This window comes from Osmia lignaria, chromosome 3, assembly GCF_051020975.1.
Source record: "Osmia lignaria lignaria isolate PbOS001 chromosome 3, iyOsmLign1, whole genome shotgun sequence".
Classification (NCBI taxonomy): domain Eukaryota; kingdom Metazoa; phylum Arthropoda; class Insecta; order Hymenoptera; family Megachilidae; genus Osmia; species Osmia lignaria.
The window spans coordinates 10,151,217-10,169,502 of record NC_135034.1 but is presented as its reverse complement, the minus strand read 5'-3'; the positions used below and the strand labels follow the sequence as shown (position 1 = coordinate 10,169,502).

The window sequence follows — 18,286 nt, the reverse complement described above, 5'->3', positions numbered from 1 at the left end:
TTCGTCCATCGCATTTCATTAAACGCTAATGGCCCTGTAATTATAGCCCGTCCGTAAACGTAACGTCCGTGTTACGCGTTTGGGGGTCGCCCATTTAGATACACATGAGCATCTATTCAAAATCCCATTACACAAAAATGTCATAGATAACAGCCGATTATTCCTTATCAGACACCGGATAGCCGTAAGATTTGAATTTTTCATTCTCCAAAGTATTATGAATAATTTTAATTATTATTTTGGACAATTTTTCTCTTCTATCTAATATTAATAAAAATTAAATTTTAATACTACTTCAACTTAGCAAATCTAATAACGATTGGCTCTAATAAATAAATATAATTGAATTTTTCATTTTTCTTCTTTTGCATCGGGTCTGAAACGGTGTTTGCACGGTATTGGCATGTGAAAAGTGTGAAAATAACCACAACGCTTATAACAGGCAGGTACATCTCATTAAAATAGCGCTCAGTCGCGTGAGACAGAGAAGGAAAAAAAATAGTTGGATATAGTTCGCGCACCTGGTGTCATGTGATTTGGAACGATGCCATCGGATGCGAGCCTTCTGATGCGACTTACTACATAAAGAAAAAGCTTTCGTGCACGATAAACGAATTCAGTTATTTTACACTATCAACTTGGATATTTCCTGGAAGTTAATCAATACGGAAATGAGCAGCTTAATTATCTTCCTTATCTTTGAAATTTTATACAGGGTATACAGGAAATTTTATCAAGCAACTGGTCTGTAGTTCTAAAGTAGTTAAAGATAGAAAGAAATGTTAAGAAAAATTAAAAGCCGTCCAATGAAGCATCCGGTAATGGATGTGTCAGCACCGGAAATGGTGGTGTTCCAAATATTTCAAGGTCAATTCCATTTTTTCAAATGGAATCGTATACTTTCTTAAACGTCATATAATAGATCTTATTATTCCCTATAAAAAAGTATTAAGGTACTTGGGTCGAAAATTGGATGGTTCAAAAGATATTTTAGGGAGAGACCTCTAGGTTCTCCCTGTCTCTCCCTGAGATATCTTTGAATTAATCAATATTCGACACGAATATCTTAATAGTTTTTTAAAAGGAATTAAAAGACGCTTCGATCCATGTGTAACAAGGTCCATAATTATACTAAAATTGTTTTCATATGAAATTGCGTATTTTTGTTCGCGATGGTTTTAAAAAGAAGTGTAGGTTAATTAGCACCGGTTTAATCTCATTATATGCTCGTCTACTGCGACGAGCAACAAGTCAGATTACAGCGGGTATTATTGGTCGATAATATACAAAGAGGTGTCGTCGTTCAGAAACGATCCTCTAATTGCCAATTTTCTAGAATCTTTACGGCACACGGTCGCAACACTTCGTTGAACAGAACATGCAATTACTTCATTAGCGCTTGATTAACGAGTAATTCGTGTTACTTGAACTTTTCCCCAGAGTTTTCTAGATATGTACCAACCAGCTGCGAGCATTCCCGTATGCTCATCCTTTCCCTGGAATTTTAAATTAATTTGTACTTTTTTATGAAAATTTTATAAATTACTAAATGGATTAATGGCACCAGTAATGAAATATACAATTATCACTGTAAATTATTTACAACTCCACTGAAAAGTCACTCAAATTTTTAAATAAAATAAATTGTAAAATTAATTGATCGAATTTTACAAAAATTACATTTTCTTCTTAAAAGAAAATTAATTTCAATACAAGTTGAAATTGCACGTTTTACTAGTACATGAATTATGCATTAGATCTGAAATGAAATAAAACGATAACTGTAGTGGATCATTGAAATCAAGGTTACAAGATCACATTAGCGAGTCGCGTACGCATATTTGGCACTTGAGAATTTCTCGGCAGATATTTTCTTTCTTAAACATTCACATTCTGTTATTATGCAATGTTTTGCTCGCCATTCGTCCGGCCTTCTTTTCACTCGCTACGATATTCCATGTTTCTTTTCGAAAACGAAATTTTCCTCGTGCCAAAGACGCGAATGGTATACGGTGTTTTCGTGTCTTTTCAAAAAATTTTCCGCTCTTCGACAAGATTTTTAGAATGTTTTCGAGATAGCATAACACGTTTGAAAGAGATCGTTTGAAAAATAATCATCCAGTGATTTATATTACTTGGTTGTTTTATAAATACACGTGTTAAGGTGAATGAAATTTTGTTCGAACAAGAGGTAACAAAGAGGACTAACAGAAACGTGTTAAACTAATTCTGAAGTATTCTTTTTTAATTTTTGTTTTCAGTACATCAGTGGAATATTAACACCCGAGTGCCGTAGGGTCACTGGTGACCGGCGCCGTAAATTAGATGCAGTTGAATAATTAAAAGAAAACAGTGGAAAAATATTATTTTGAACAGCACTAATAATGCAAGGTAGCAAATAGAAAATTTTCTTATTATGTTTTTTATATTTAACATAACGATGAAAATTGTTCCCATATTGGAAGAATTATTTCTGGCTTTAGTTTCGTTTAAAATTACCATCAGTACATTTATTCTGTTATGCTAATAATGGCATAGTATAAATAACAAAGTTCGATAGAAGTATTCTTAAATAATTAACAGTATAATAATAATATTTTTCGAGTACTTTAAAGATAATTTTATCCTGAGATTTATGTTAATTTCTAAATCAGTTGAAACGATGATTATTTAAGAAAAAAATCATTTATCTATCGGTTGCAATAATTGGATGTAACCGTGTTGCAAAAATGTAGCAGCAAACTTGATAAGAAGAATTATCGGAAACTACGTTAATCCTCTGTGATAATTCCTGGTGATAACATAAGACCATACACGACAATGCACGCCTCCATGGAATCGCAACTATCAAGTTAAACTCTTATCTATCTTGCTCGAAAGATCTTTCTTTCGCTGATTATCATACGTTTGTTTACACGTCGGGATTACGACATTGTGAAATGCAGCTGAATAATTAATTAAAAAGCGAGAATAAAAAGTGTGAGTAGTATAAGGTTTCTTAATTAAATAATTTTAATTATTTGAAATATTATTTGAATTTTTCCTCGTTCTAAAATTTCTATAAAATTTGTCCAATGACAATTGGAGATACACAAGTAATGATTAATTTTCTAATTGTTCCTAATTTAAATATCTATAACATTTGTAAAAAAAAAATGGTTATTATTAAAATCCACATAATGGTACTTTGAAAAGTACACATTGAAATCTGCGGGAATCCCTGTGGCAACCCAATCCAAACATGTCACAGAGTAATAGTGATCCGCGTAGACTAATTAAGTACTTGGAACAACGTCGACAATTATTCCGTGCAATAATTGTCGCTTGTAAAGATCGTCGTGCAATCAGAATTGCAGAAGTTGCAAAGCAGAATTCCACTGCGAAGCTCGTTGAGATTACAATGCGAACACGATATCGTAAGTTAAATCTTTTTTTTTTTCTTTTTTTTTCATAACTTGTTAACTGACAATGAGTCATTTTTAAGTGGAAAACATTTATTTTTCTGGGGCATGGGTAATAAAAGTGAATGATAAGAAATCAGTCATATGTGCGAGCCATGCTAATGCCGATAGACTTATTTACGAAATTTTAGCGTTGGTTTCCAAGATAATATGCAGATACTTCTCATTATTTTTGCTGACATAGAAATATTTATTGCCACAAATTATTTATACAATTGATTAATCAATGCATACATCATTCTTTGATTATTGACCCAGACTGAACTGTTTAGTCTGTGAAATTCAGATAATCACATTCAAATAAACTATCTAACAATTTATAATCACAAATCATTTAACATCCACGTCAAGAAAATGGAAAGGATCTGTCTAGGTATCTTTGATCGTCAAACAAATTAGATTCTCGGTAAACAGTGAAAAAATTAATACATATTAAAGGAGAAAAATATACATTAATTTTCTCAATCCATTCCGGCAACTGAAGCGAAAGTTTTTTCAGAATTATGCAAATCAGTCGTTGGTCGCACGTGTCGCAATGCAAAGCAGAGCCTCATCCATACCGATCTTGTTTTGCTCTACGTATTCAACAATGCAATGTCCGCGTGTTTGCCCTCGTCTTCGATGCATGATATATTTACACTATCAAGTGGTTCGAGTGCTGTGTAGTTGCAATAATATTTATCTGCTACGGCAACTGCAAGTCGCGCCTGGCGTGTGCGCTCTCATCGTATCCATCCTGCTGTCGTAAAACTGGAATATATTGTAGAATTTCAGCTGTAGCCGAGTTCTTAGGCCGCATCCATATTGGTAGTCGCAGATAGATTGTGAACTATGTACAGTCTTGGGCAACTTAGACTTCTTTTAGTTAAGGGAAGTTTAGGGGAAGAAATCTTCCAACACTTGGGACATGGGGGACTTGTGGACCAAAGGTTCTATATTAGGCTTTTCCTAGGTTCTCCTTAAGTTTTCCTTAGGTTTCCCCTAGGCTCTCCTTATACTATCTCTAGTCCCACCTTGGGTTCTTCTTAAGCTCTCGCTAGGCCTACCTTAGGATTTCCCTAGGTTCACCTTAAGATCCCCTAGATGCATCTTAAGATCTCCTAGGCCCATCCCAAGATCCTCTTAAGTTTTCTCTTTATCCAAGAGAAGCCTCTATTGCTACCAACTGTACATGTATCGAATGATGTGATTTACTTGTAAACACCAGTGTGGATGGGGCATTATGACGACGATTTTGTTCGCGAGAGTAAACTGCAATACGGCTGGTATTAATAGATGTCTGGTTTCATGCGGCACACTTTGCACCAAGGCATCTCGTTATTATTAATCGAGCTGCATCAAACGTGCATCTTCTTTTTCTGAAAATCCGTGTCTGCCGAGAAATCTTACCACCGACCAGGAGACGTGAAAATGGAAGTAGATTTTAATATGACACTAATGGAACAGTTTTTTGTTAGCATCCACTGTGATTAAACGGGACGAAAGAGATGTAAGAAACTGAGGAACTAAAAGAAAGTGTACAGGGTTTTTCTGCTTTAGATACATTTTATTGTGCCACGTGAACGACGTTTGAAAATAAAGTTACGGGTTTTATACTGCTTTAAATGTATATTTTACTTTCTTTTTCTCAGCCTCCTGCATTATTTACAATTCGTTCTTTGGTCGACGCACGTGTGTTCTATTAATGTTGTATTCGAATATGTTTGTTACTTATTGGAGATTATAATTTTAATATCAGATGCTGATAGCTTTTAATAACAGAACAGTGGTAATGCTTGATACTGTTTTGGTGGAATAACTTATTTCAGTACTGGGAAATATGCTCTGGGTTGAACTACTGTTATGTTAAATACCCTAATTAGTAACAATCACGTGCTCCAACGGCATTAGGTACGTACAGTGATGTAATGGTGGTACATGTATGATGTATCGTTTAATTTATTACTACTGTTTATCTTTGTTGTAACAAGTATTATGCATAATGCATAGTAATACATCACACACTCTTAGCAAACAATGTTTGCTAACGTATTAGATTATCAGTTAGTTTCATTATTATCATTGCTAATACCGCAAAGTAGTACACTTGTAATTTTAATTGTTTTGTAAATAGCAAATCCAGTTAACTCTGTAACAATCCGAAGGAATTCGGTTTCGTTTAAAAAGTGTACATTTGAAATTTAATGCTGTGATTAAATAAATCTTTACAACCTGGTGCTCAAGTTTATACGATTCTCGAGAGGATGTAACCTAGAGACGGTTCTAATTTTGTTGCGCAATGTTGAGGCCAATCATATCGCGCGTAATAAAATGGAACTATGATCTCTCATAATTCTAATCGAAGATTTATTGAACTATTTTTCCAAATTTAACACGTGTTTCCTATAAAATAAAAATAATAAATCACTTGGAAAAGTGCGCTCAGCCATTTGACTTTGAGGATAGCTTTTACGCCCTTAAAGGGTAGTAAGGCACGAATAAAGCATGCTGTTATTATTATCTTAGAACACTCTATGAACCTACAATACTGCATTTAATTCAGCGAATAAGGGTTCACAGTGTTCCTTCATTAGAAAAGTAACTTATAATTGTTCTTTTAAGGTCATGTCTATATGAATAGTTGTAGTAAGTGTTCTTTAAACAAAAATTTTCGTGGTTTTTCGTTTAATTCTCTGTTTACCATTAATGATTTGTTTATCAACGTTAATTCTATGTTCCGGACGAAAGAAGGGTTAACCAGCGATAAGAGAATTCTTCCGTTTGCCGCACAGCCTCCAGACAGAAAACGGCATCATCGTAAAAGCCTTTATCTGGCAAGCAGTCTATCTGCGGATTGTGTACAGTAATATTCCCGAGTCGCACATGGTGTGTTGATAAGCATTAAACGTGTTTGTGGCTGCAAGATAACTCGCGCATTTTATTAATAACTGTTAAGTACACCGAGATTATCGTAGCTCAGAGTTTCACATCTGGCTGCTTTGCTTATTATTAGAGACAGCTTTAACGTGGCTAATTATAGGCAATATTATATATCCATTGTCTCCTGCTGGCCGGACTCCTTTAGAAACACATCGTCGAGGTCATTGTCTGATCGACGCTGGCCGTCCCGCACGAGTTGAACGTAACCAACAATACTTTTCAATTCGTATCGTTTGTTTCTCGTTCGAGTATCGAAGCTTTCTGCATTTGAAAAATTTAAGAAATATTTAGACACTGTTCAGAGTACCGTAGAATTTTTTTCAAATTTAAATTTCGCGGGAATCGAGACTCATGAATGCTAGTGATTTTATACAGTTAGGTAATTAAGAAACCGTTGTTGTCCCGAAATTTGAGAAGCGTCTCTCGCTCTTGTTTACGCTGGCATCTTTACAGGAGACAATTGATTTCGATTGCAAAGCGACCAAAGTGCCGCAACAAACCGACGACGTCAACGAAAAGTATATTGCACACGGTAACAGAAGAGATGCGTTGGCTCAGATAGTTCTTCTCCCCTCTTTGTTCATTTTTTTTCTCGCTTCTCATTTCGCTCGACCGCGTGATTAAATGCATCGCGGCTCTAAACGACGATACATTTAACTACAGTCACGGTTATTATGGGAATGTTTACGGAAGATTCTTGGAATCATGCGCCGTCGTTCGGTCTTGAACTCGACTCGTGAAACGATCCTTGTAGAGTGTATGTACACGAATAATTGCCAGGCTGAACAATTTGCACGATTGAAAAACCGGTAATGTAACCATGACATCTTATAAGTACGTGTAATTACAGACTGCGCATGGAATGCTTCAGTTTTTCATAGAAAAGTTGGTTAGATCATTTCTTCCGCATCCGCGAATATCTCTTCTCTGAAGATCCTCTGTTACGGAAGATCAGTACTTTGAACGAACAAATTTAGAAAGCACGTTCGCGATGGTGCAATGAAAACAGCGATTGAAACGTTCGATTAATCGTACAGTGCCATCTAGTTAAGGGAAACAAACATGCTGCGTTTACGTTATAACATATGTGTTCACATATGTCCTTTGGAATTCGTCGGTATAACAGTGTGCACAATGCCAACAAAAAATTAAATTGAGAAAAGGGAAAAAGAATTATACAAGGAAATAGACTATAAATAAGCATGTTGAAGGTTGGAAATAAATCTTCATAATACAAAGCAGAACTCATCTTAATAATTGCTTAGGAAAACCATTAACGATGCCGACAATTCATTTATATAAATAATTTGTAAATGTAAAAATAGATACTAAAGTCTGGTAGTTTTATACATATAATGGATCCAGTGAAAGGGTTCTTAAGTACCATTGCCCCTTATGGTAGGCAACCCGACTTCGTTGTAATTCTACTGAATATAAACTTCCAGAGTTTTTTAAATATATAAATGTAAACTTTATATATTTGATATTTAATCTATTCTATTTTTTTAATTATCACATTATTGAGCAGCAAACCGCTCTAAATTTTATAAATATAAAATATTGTGAATATAGTTACTTAAACGCTGCCCCTTACGATAGACCACCCGACTTTCACCCGTCAACTTTTTTTACCTAACCAAATGTTTCTCATTCTCGAAAGCTATTTATGCTGAAATCCATGGTATTTCTATTTTCAGATGAAAATTGAAACTTCCCAGGATATGACGTAATTATTATCGTGGCACTAAACGTACGAGAAAACGGCACAATGAAGAAGAATCTCGCGCCGTAGTCGCAACCTGCGATGTTAGTCACACAGACACCCTCCTCGACGGACACTCTGCCGAATATGTTGTCGGTACTCGAGGAGGAGGCGAACGTCGACATCGATGATGCATTCCCGCCGCACGTCGACACGACGAACATCGTCATACAGCCCGAGTCACCCACCAGCAAGAAGCAAGCGTTGAAGACCTTCAACGAGGTTAATGCGCTACTCCAGGCTGGCAGAAAGAGGGAGGCTAAGCTGATCATAAGGGAGAATGCGTGGCCATTGAACAACGGGATCAGGGCGCAACTTTGGCCAGCTCTTTGCAATCAGCATGCACATGGCAAGAACATGCTAGATGGTTTCTATTGGGATATGGTCAACCAAGTGTTTGGAACCACAGGTTTGTTTCTTTTCAGGTGAATAATAAGAAAATTAGGAACAAAAAATCAGTTTTATTTCTAAAAAATTGTTAGCCTATGTATTAATTAAAAGGGGGAATATTTGGAATCTTGAAAATTGGCGGGCATATGCTGACAGGGAATTAGCTGATTTTAGGCTCTATGAGATTTATAAAATTATAAATCATTATCCCAGTCCGTTTTCTTGGCTAGATGTACGACTGATGTCTGGAATTATCTGTTTACAGAGCTGCCGGAAAAATCAATCATGCTACCACCGTTCGTGGATAGTACTCATTGCCTGTCGTATCACCTGACGAGAAAAGGCAGGAGCGTCGCGGACAGGGTTGTCTCTGTGCTTGGATACGCTTGTCCCGACATCACCTACAGCCCTTCTCTTTATCCCATCACCGCTCTTCTTCTTCACTTCATGCCAGGTAAGCATGTATAAATAAACATCGGTAAATAAAGCACCGACAGGAGCTTCTTCTTGTTCTTCTTGTTCTTCTTCTTATTCGAGAAACATTCGTTCCGGTCACAATGGAAATTCACATAGCGTGCCCGTAAGTCGAATTTCTTGTCTGATCGCATAAATTAAGACGCGGACACACGGTTGGATGGTGTCCCAGTTTTATTAATAGGTCGAAATCGGACGTGTTCACGAGATACGGTTTCTATCTCTGTTTTTCTGTTGCAGAGGAGGAATGTTATCATTGCATGGCCAGCTTGGTCGCCGCTAAAGACAAGAAGTTCATTACGCAAACCAAGCTCCTCTACGAGGTCACCTGGAAGACTGTAGAACAGATCACCAAGAAGCACGTGGTACGTAGCAGCAGGTTCACCACCGGTTGATCATCAAGAGTTGACTCATTGTTTCATCCTTGAATGAGTTATTTGTACATCATTTAGATGAGTTCCAGGCCGTTTTGTATCCTTGTATATGAAATTAACACTTTGATAGTTACTGTCATGTATTCTTCACTTTGATACTTAATTTTCGAACTCGTCATTCATCACTCTATTTCCATGTATTATAATAGTTACCAATTGCAATTTGGAGATGAATAATTTTTTTAGCATATGTGAATAATTTGTAACAGAAATCAGCTGCAGTGCATCTAGCAAGGCATTGCTCTGGATCCAGAGCTGAAAGGATTTACATGGATTGGATTTGGTGGATCCTACAGCTTCTCCCTTTCCAGCATCTAGTCAGGGTTATGGATTGTTTTCTTCACGAAGGCATCAAGGTTGGTATTTAAAATTCAAAGAAAAACAGTATCAAAATATTCAGATATCTCTTCTACCTCTTCAACCTACATTAAAAAAACACTTATTGGCTTTGGTTCAAAAAGAAGATGAAGCAAAAGATATGTATAATGTTGTGGAATGTTCTTCCAGGAATAGTATGAATGGTAAATTCGTGTGTTGATCTTGTGCCAATGAGAAATTGGTTTAAGATACATTTTTCCTTGTTGACTGTTCTTAATGTGTCCATGCATCAATTCATAGTTTCTACATTGCTCATCAGGAATTTAGAATCTGACTTTAGAACTGGGATATCCGCTCGCTAACTTCCTGTCGTTTATTTTCAGGTCTTCTATCGAGTAGCAATGGCTATAGTTTTATTATTCTACAAGCACTCGTCGTTGCAAAACTCCGAGTGGATGAATGAAATTTCCAAGAACGGTATCGATGCCGCTCTCTCGAAATTCTGTAGGCAGATACCGGTGAGTAATAATTTATAAACGTTTTTCCAACAAGTTCACTTGGCTGAATACACCATTCACATTAAAAAAAAAAAATTATTCGTGTAATTGCAGGTAACACCAGCTAAATTTTTGCGAACCGCGTTTGGAATACGTGGTCTCAGCTCAGCGTACATATCAAGGGTATTTTTGCGCACAGAAATGGCTCTTAAGAGTAGAAGCGTTTTAACAGGATCCAGATCACTGGCTAGATCACGATCCACGGACAATCTACCCACGAGTCAATCTCAAGTCAACATTCAGATGATGTCGCACACGCTCACCATACGAGAAGTATGTTATCCGTATTCCTATTCCTTCCAATCTTTGAACAAAAATGTTCTTGACAAGTGGACTCACGTACATGCTAAGATTTTACTCCATTCTATCTGGTTGTTTCTCTTCTTGGACTTTTATGAATTATTTTCTCCTGTAAATTTTGTAGTTATTGATACTATTGGCATGTTAACAACGCGTTACTCTCCTCTTTATTCTCAGAATATAAAAATTTATATTCACGAATGATGTACATATATGTGAGCCCATTACTTTTTTTAATCGTTGCGAATGATTCCTTTTATTTCTGAGAAGTGTTACAGGTTCGAAGACTTTAGTTATCAGTAGTTTATATATTATTTAATATGGTTTAGAATAGCGTTTAATAGCGATTAGAAAACGATCGTCGGTTAAACATAGTTTCTTAGGGTAAACAGTAGCGAATGAAATGATGCGAAAGCTGTTCAAATGATTCACTTTGTTTTCAGAAAGAGTGTGAAGACACATACAAAGACAGGGTATCGTATAATTATCTTTTTGGGAAATGTGTTGTTTAGTTTCATGTGCTCTGCCCTCTGTTCCTGAACTACTATACCTGTTACATTCATTCATACTCACCCATTGTTACACTTTATCGTGCCAGCTTTGTTGCTGTTACCGTCTATTCACTTGCCTTTATCGAGTAAAGAATAACAAATTGATTTCTTCTGATCAAAGATTCATATCGTCTATTCATTAGGTCTTCACTGGCTTTCAGTGTTTCGCAACTATGACACGCCAAATGTAACAATAATGAAAACAGAAAAATTCATACATTCTATCAAGAAAATTAATATCCTTTGCTGTAACCATTTACCAGAAAGAATGTTGAGAAACTTAATCATATAGATGGTGACTGTTACTGGTGGGCTACACAAGATGTTTGCTTGTCATTGATCGATAGGATGATCAAAGTTGTCTCGAGAAACGAATGAAATAGAAAAGCTGTTGTAAGTGCTTGGTACGCAACATCAGTTTCGATCAGTGAATGCAGCAGCGCGCTTCATCAATCTCAATCTTATTGCTGTTTAATATTGTAGGAAACTATTTTAAAAAAATAAGAAATGTGCCATTCGAACGACGCATTTTAATGTTATACTAATTATTTTCAATGCTTTCCGTAGTACATCATTTACAATTTTCTTTTTTCAAGATCATTTACACTGGTTAACAGTGAATTCAACATTTCCATTCGCGCGTCACATCAAACGATTTGAAATTACTGGCCGATGGTTTTTCTTGTTATGCTCTTTGTGTCTCTCCGATGGTTTTAACCAGTGTCTCTCGTATAGTATTTATTCCTATATATTTTTTATAACGTCGAGTCAAAGCCGTACGCCAACATAACTGACAGTTTTGTGTTGTCTTGTGTCATGCTGCGTTACTGGAATGATGATGGATTTTAATGGTCATGGGTGTAGGGTGCACACAGTCCTGGACCGCGTGCTCTGTCAATGGGCGTTTATCCCATACAAAGTATATGCTCCCAGATTCTAGACATACCTGATGTAAGTACTTTACGGCCGTTCATTAATGAAAACAAAGTAAAACAAAGTAAAAGAGTCTCGGCAGTAGCAGAGTTTTCAGTAGTTCGCTGGTCGCCTCTCTGTTGGCATGTCGATATTGTCGTTATTGGTGTACATACAGCCGCCTTCAAGTATATATTATATTAGGTAGTCTACATCGTTCCGATCTTGGCTATTATTCGACTGAATACTAGTTCAAGTGTGTACAATTCACGTCGATTGAACGAACAACCGGTAATCGTTTAGCAGATCTTCTAAATTACAAATATGGCCAGACCGATGGTAAATGAAATTTTTGATTGTCATTCATGTGCAAGGTACAAGTACATTAGTGATTATCAATTTAAATCGGCTTTCACAGTTTCGTTGTCACTTCTTTTATTGTACATCATTTTGCCTGAGATTTAATATCTTACATTGAATTGAATGGTGTATGGCCTGATTATCGATACCGTGACTAGAATAGTGCACTTTCATGTATTCCTTGATACAAATCTGTTTGCTCAGTTAAATCACTCTCTTCGCTGTTAATTTGGCATGTATTGTTCCTGTTTAATTTTCATGCATTTCTCATCCATTCCTTTGAAATTCCTCCCTTAAACCCTGTACTAATTTGTATTGTTACAAATTTGTTTTTTTCTTGCAGCAATAACAAGTAGCATGTAGCCAATAACATGTAGTCAAATTGGTTGCTATTACTCCAAAATGACATTTGAAAACACATGTGATGGATATGCGCAATTATATGTTCTGAAAATTAGTTCTCATTGTATCATTTTCATTACTCCATCAGTTTTCTATTTCACAGCTTCAATTCACTCAAGATTTATAATATTTTAGCAATTCACTTTTATATATGAATGATGCCCGTGCCTTTTGCATGACGAATGATACTATTTTTTATGTAAAATAGTTAATTATTTTGTTAATATTCTTACTAGTTCCTTTTATTACACCACAATCAATTTTATAATGTTAAAATATCTGTTTAGTCTAAATTGTAAGTTTAATATTATTATTGACAGTAATATGTTGTATTTATATTGACGCACGTAACGCCAGAAAATAGTTATAAAATATTTGTAATTCTTAAGTAACGTATATCATAAATGAAAGAGAAATTTTATATAAGTTATTTAATGTAAATAAAATCGACGTTACATTAAAAATGAAAAGAAACAAATCTTTTTATATTTTTTGGCTTCACAATTATCTATTATATAAATTTTTTTTCAGTCAAGCGCATGATCTACCGCTGCTGTGACTTAGTTTGTTGTATTTTTGAACAATTAGAGAATTACTGAAAACTAATGTTTGCACAGTTATGAACATTAATTGTAAAATACATATTGTACTAATTTTATGTTTTTATTTTGTGACAGTTATTCACATTATGGTCCTGGTTACCTATGAGGATCACCATGTATCAACCAATTCTGTTGTACACTACTGAAGAACATGGTTGTTCTTTAACAACATTTTACGTGAGGGTAGAGCAACACGAACCAACATTGCTGATGATTAAGACTTGTAATAATGAAGTAAGTATTTCCTACTGATAGGCCTTTTATCTATTACTTAAAACATTAAGCCATAATTCGTTTCGATCATTTTTTATAAGGTATTTGGTGCTTATTGCTCCACGAGATGGTGCGAACGTAATTTAAAAAACGATAAAGGACAAAGACAAGCTTACTTTGGAACAGGTGAAACGTTCCTCTTTAGTTTGTATCCTGAACGAGCAAAATACCCTTGGGTAGGCATGGATTCCTCGCACAATGATTCGAAAGTTCATCATTCAGCTGAGCTATTCATGGCGGCAGATTCTAAAATGATAACAATTGGTGGAGGGTAAGTCTTTAAATATTTATGGAGATCTATGGTTATTTGTCAATTAATTAATAATTTAATAGTGTACATTTATGAAATTTGGATTGTAAGATTGTAATTGATTGTTTTCAGAGATGGACAAGCGATCTGGATGGATGAAAATATAAGATTCGGTAAGACCGATCGGTGTTCCACGTTTAATAATCCACCTCTTTGTGCTAGTGGCGACTTTGAGATTAGAGTACTAGAAGTGTATGGCTTTGCCGGTGCTTGAGAAGAAGACAGAATCGGGATACTACAACGTATCACTTTATTTAATTCCCTACTGCCATTTAGCAACTCTCTTCTATATTATGCAGAGTTGTATACGTATACAAAAGTATCTTCGTATCATAAATGTGCAAAATTATCGCGCTGTTCGCAACACGATGTCTACAGTTCTTCAGTTCTGTCTACATTGAGTCTGCAGACGATGAAGTCGTGAATAGATTCAATGTTTCTGCTAATTTTTCGAATTAATCAGTACTTCCGCTCCGAACGAATATGTCTCTAGCTTCACTTTTTCTCAACAAAGGGGTAAAGTGTCTCTGTACCTTGATCCATCTCTTGACTGTAAACTCTATACTTCTGACAACTTTTCTAGTCTTTCGATTCCTCTGGAAATTAGCTTCATTGCTCATAATAAATTCATACTTTAATTTCAAGGAACGTCAGAACTGGTTCCTTAAAAGTAATTCGGATTTTTGTTCTTCTTTTCATTGACAACTACTGGCAAACCTATAACTTGTGTCTCAGGAATTTCTTGGTAACATATATTAATACTTATGTTTGCAAATAGTCTAAACCACGGAAAATGGTCGTGATTAAGTAACGAGTGGTTTTTGACAAAATTTGCTTGAAAAGCTGGAGAAATACCATTGCTATGAAAGATTCTATATCATTCAGTGCTACGTAGATTTATTTTATTACGGTTTTTGTTCGATTATATATGTCTCAACGTTTATTGCAACAACCAGGCGATTCTTGTGTTCATTTTGTCAGCAATTTACTTTGAGCAATATATTATAATATGACATATTGAACATCGACAATAACCAACGTTGAGTCATCCTCTGTTATATTATCAATTTTGGTATCTGCTATGTACATATGTAAGAAAATATTGGTTATTTACATGAATACTTAATATTCATTGGACCAGATGTATCTCTGTATATACGTTCATAGATACATGTATCGCAGATTTATTTTCACCGAGTCTATCATTAATTATGAATTTTTGACGTCAATACTCTTATACATACATGTGTTAATGTCTTGCAATGTTTATTTACCTTAGTATTGTTATCGCCTAGTTTTAATTAATTGTTGAATGGAGGTGCAAGAGAATCGAAGGAAAGAGTACTATTTATATGTTACATATTATGCCTGTCACGCGTTAATGTGTGTATACATACCATATACATACGCGATGTTAATCTCATTTAAGTTCTTGTAAATATTATAAATAGTACCCCCTAGTAGACAAGTGTAATTAATTTATACGCATTAGAAACGGATACATCGAGTAACAAGATTGATTGCGAAAAAAAGGCACCAAAATGGGAAAAAATGGCAGGGGGGCGAACGGTACTTTCAAACAACGACATTTTTTATTTTCTACTGAAGTTTATGTTTAAACAAACGAAGTGGTAATAGAGTGTTGCGATGGTTGAATCCTATTTCTAAACCGCATACGAGGAGCCATAGTTTTCATGTAGTATTTTAAGAATTTGTATATTTTATATAGCATATAGTAAATTTATGTCAATAGTAGAGTAGGTACAGATAAAGATACATGTACAGAGAAACAGTGCGGTTTTGCTTTCGATATATAGATATACATACATATATTATATATTTTGTCATTTAATGTGTTAATTTTTGGTCGACACACTCTTCGGGCATTCTGAGGAAGCGTATTAGGCGTTATTATTGTTGTTATTATCCTTCGTCTCTCTTTGTGATCAAATCTGTATCGCCACCGTAAAATCGATACACGATTAACTCTTAGAGTACCTGCTTCTGTGTTTAGTTTCTCGTTGTTATTTTTTTCTTTTTTTTCATCTTTTTGAAAGGAAGGGGTTGAGCGTGCGTGAAGAACTAAAGGTGTCGATGTAATAGGATTCTTTGGTTGTGATGTAGAAGTGGCTGGCACCACTTTTGTCCGAGCGGCAATGCGTAGTAATTATAATGTTTCCGTAGAAAGATCAACGTATCTTTCACCCCCCGTCACGTTATCGACTGCAGAGTTATAAAACTCTTTATAGCTGCGTGTTAATGTCATGAAAGTAATAGGACACTTAAGAGAACAAAGCCTAAAAAAGAATCGCTCTGTACACCGATTAAGTCACTTCTTTCACTTTAACGTGCTATAAAATCTGTCATCATTTGTTCACGTTTCTCATATCGACTACATCGTACAATCGTTAGCGATACAAACATATGAACAAACGACGTAACAAGGAACAATCAATTCTAGATACGATATTATCAATTCTAAATGTAACAAGTTTACAATGTTGAATTCTTTTAACTTCTTCTACGTGTGAGTTACATAAACAACAAGTTTAAATGATAGCGAGAGAAAATCGTAGACGAGTTAAATTCGACATTTTATAAGTCTGTAATATTACACTATGGAAAAGAAAAAGGGAACATTACTGATCTCACTGTTAAGCTATCCTATGACGGAGTAGCTGTTGAATGTATCTGTTTTACATTATCATAAATTTATGTCAAAAACAGTGGAGTAAAGTTACCCATTTTCTTAAACGCTATCTTTTTAAAGATATCTAGTACATACCCCGGAAAGATTCATTATGATTCAATGTATATCGGCCAGGAATAAGAATTATGAAACACATTTACAAGGTGTAACAAGGAAAATGATGAATGATTGACAGAATTTAACTTTTGTGGAGACAGTACGAGTAAATGTGCATTTTCTATAACATCAGAATAGTTAAGGAAAAGGGAAATCTGCGTGCATTGAGAGTTCCATACACTTTAAATTATTGCATTATTAATTTATATTTATATGAAATCATCTGAGACATTACCATTTAAATCAAATTCTTTGCTTTGCACGCTGTTGTCATTTTCTTAACTGTTCTAGAATTCTTAGTGGAGAATACTATATCACAGTGACTGCAAGCGTTGCTAGCAAGAACGATTATTTTTTCTTAACATTATAGTCGTGTGATATGATCGAATGAATGAATATTTATTTATTGTATATCAGTGATCGAGAGAAAGGTGATTATGTGCTGAAAATGGAAAGTATTATTGTTTAAAGTTTTTAACGTAGCACAGCATAAAGATTCACGCGCTAGGAAGTAATATATATATACATATATATTACATATATACGTACATGCATACATACATAAATACATACATATAATGATATGCCTATAAACGATGAAAAAAAGAAAATAAACGTAATTTGAATGGAGTGTTTTCAAGCTTTCCGCAGTGTTGTTATACTATATATAATATATACATACATTCATATATATACATATATATAATGTAAGTTGTACCATTTCCGAAAAGAAATTGTTGCCTCTCGATGCTAATTTATCATATCATCGTTGTGAATAGAATATTGTTATACACAAATTTATTGTCCCGTTTATTCCTTCTATTTTAAGAAGGATTTCTCATTCTTTACTTTAAGGATTTGACATTCTTTATTATTATATAAATATATTGCATGTGACCCTAAAGAAACCCATATGTAAAACTAAATTATAATGTAAAATCTATTTAAAAATACCCTGAAACCCTTAAAGTTGACATCAATAAAAAAAATTTTTTATACTCGTTGGCTTTGTATTATATTTAATGTGTTAGTGGCTGATTTCTTCTATTATCGATTTTCCAAGTTTCCCAGTCTCTAATTGTTAAAGAATAAAGTGTAATGCAGTACCTATTTTCTAATATACATATATTATGTAAGCATTTCATCTGTAATTAATTATTTATTGGCATTTCAAGGACAATCACGCGATCCACACCGACGTTTGGTAAGAATCTTCTAATTTGTATATTTTATTGATTGAAGAATAAAGTATGATATTATACCAGCATCTACGTTTGTATTTTTTAACAATTTGCTTAAAAATAAGCCACCCATGCGAAAATGTAAAGAAATAAACTACTTAAATAGATATAACAATAATTTTATTAATAAACAATTGTAAAATATAAAAATGAATAGTAAGTATAATCTTGCAATTACTATTTCGCCATTTGTTTGGTTTTTAGGTCTTATATT

General features: G+C 34.6%; 1 protein-coding gene across 8 annotated transcripts in view; it reads left to right on the top strand.

Moving 5' to 3' along the window:
• Window positions 1–17,829, top strand: part of sky (GTPase-activating protein skywalker) — a 35,003-nt gene extending 17,174 nt beyond the window's left edge. For 2 of the 8 annotated variants that reach the window (XM_034332457.2, XM_076693194.1), the window contains 11 exons: window positions 8,078–8,551; window positions 8,798–8,986; window positions 9,247–9,371; window positions 9,650–9,796; window positions 10,142–10,276; window positions 10,370–10,588; window positions 11,059–11,088; window positions 12,031–12,117; window positions 13,518–13,676; window positions 13,757–13,986; window positions 14,098–17,829. In XM_034332457.2, the coding sequence (XP_034188348.1) occupies window positions 8,185–8,551; window positions 8,798–8,986; window positions 9,247–9,371; window positions 9,650–9,796; window positions 10,142–10,276; window positions 10,370–10,588; window positions 11,059–11,088; window positions 12,031–12,117; window positions 13,518–13,676; window positions 13,757–13,986; window positions 14,098–14,239 (1,830 nt within the window). In that variant the 5' untranslated portion in view covers window positions 8,078–8,184 and the 3' untranslated portion in view covers window positions 14,240–17,829. Of the gene's footprint in view, window positions 1–2,261; window positions 2,392–7,021; window positions 7,190–8,077; window positions 8,568–8,797; window positions 8,987–9,246; window positions 9,372–9,649; window positions 9,797–10,141; window positions 10,277–10,369; window positions 10,589–11,058; window positions 11,089–12,030; window positions 12,118–13,517; window positions 13,677–13,756; window positions 13,987–14,097 lie in introns of those variants that run through there. The other 6 variants (XM_034332458.2, XM_034332459.2, XM_034332465.2 and 3 more) reach the window with 6 other exon arrangements.
• Window positions 17,830–18,286: the final 457 nt, after the last annotated feature.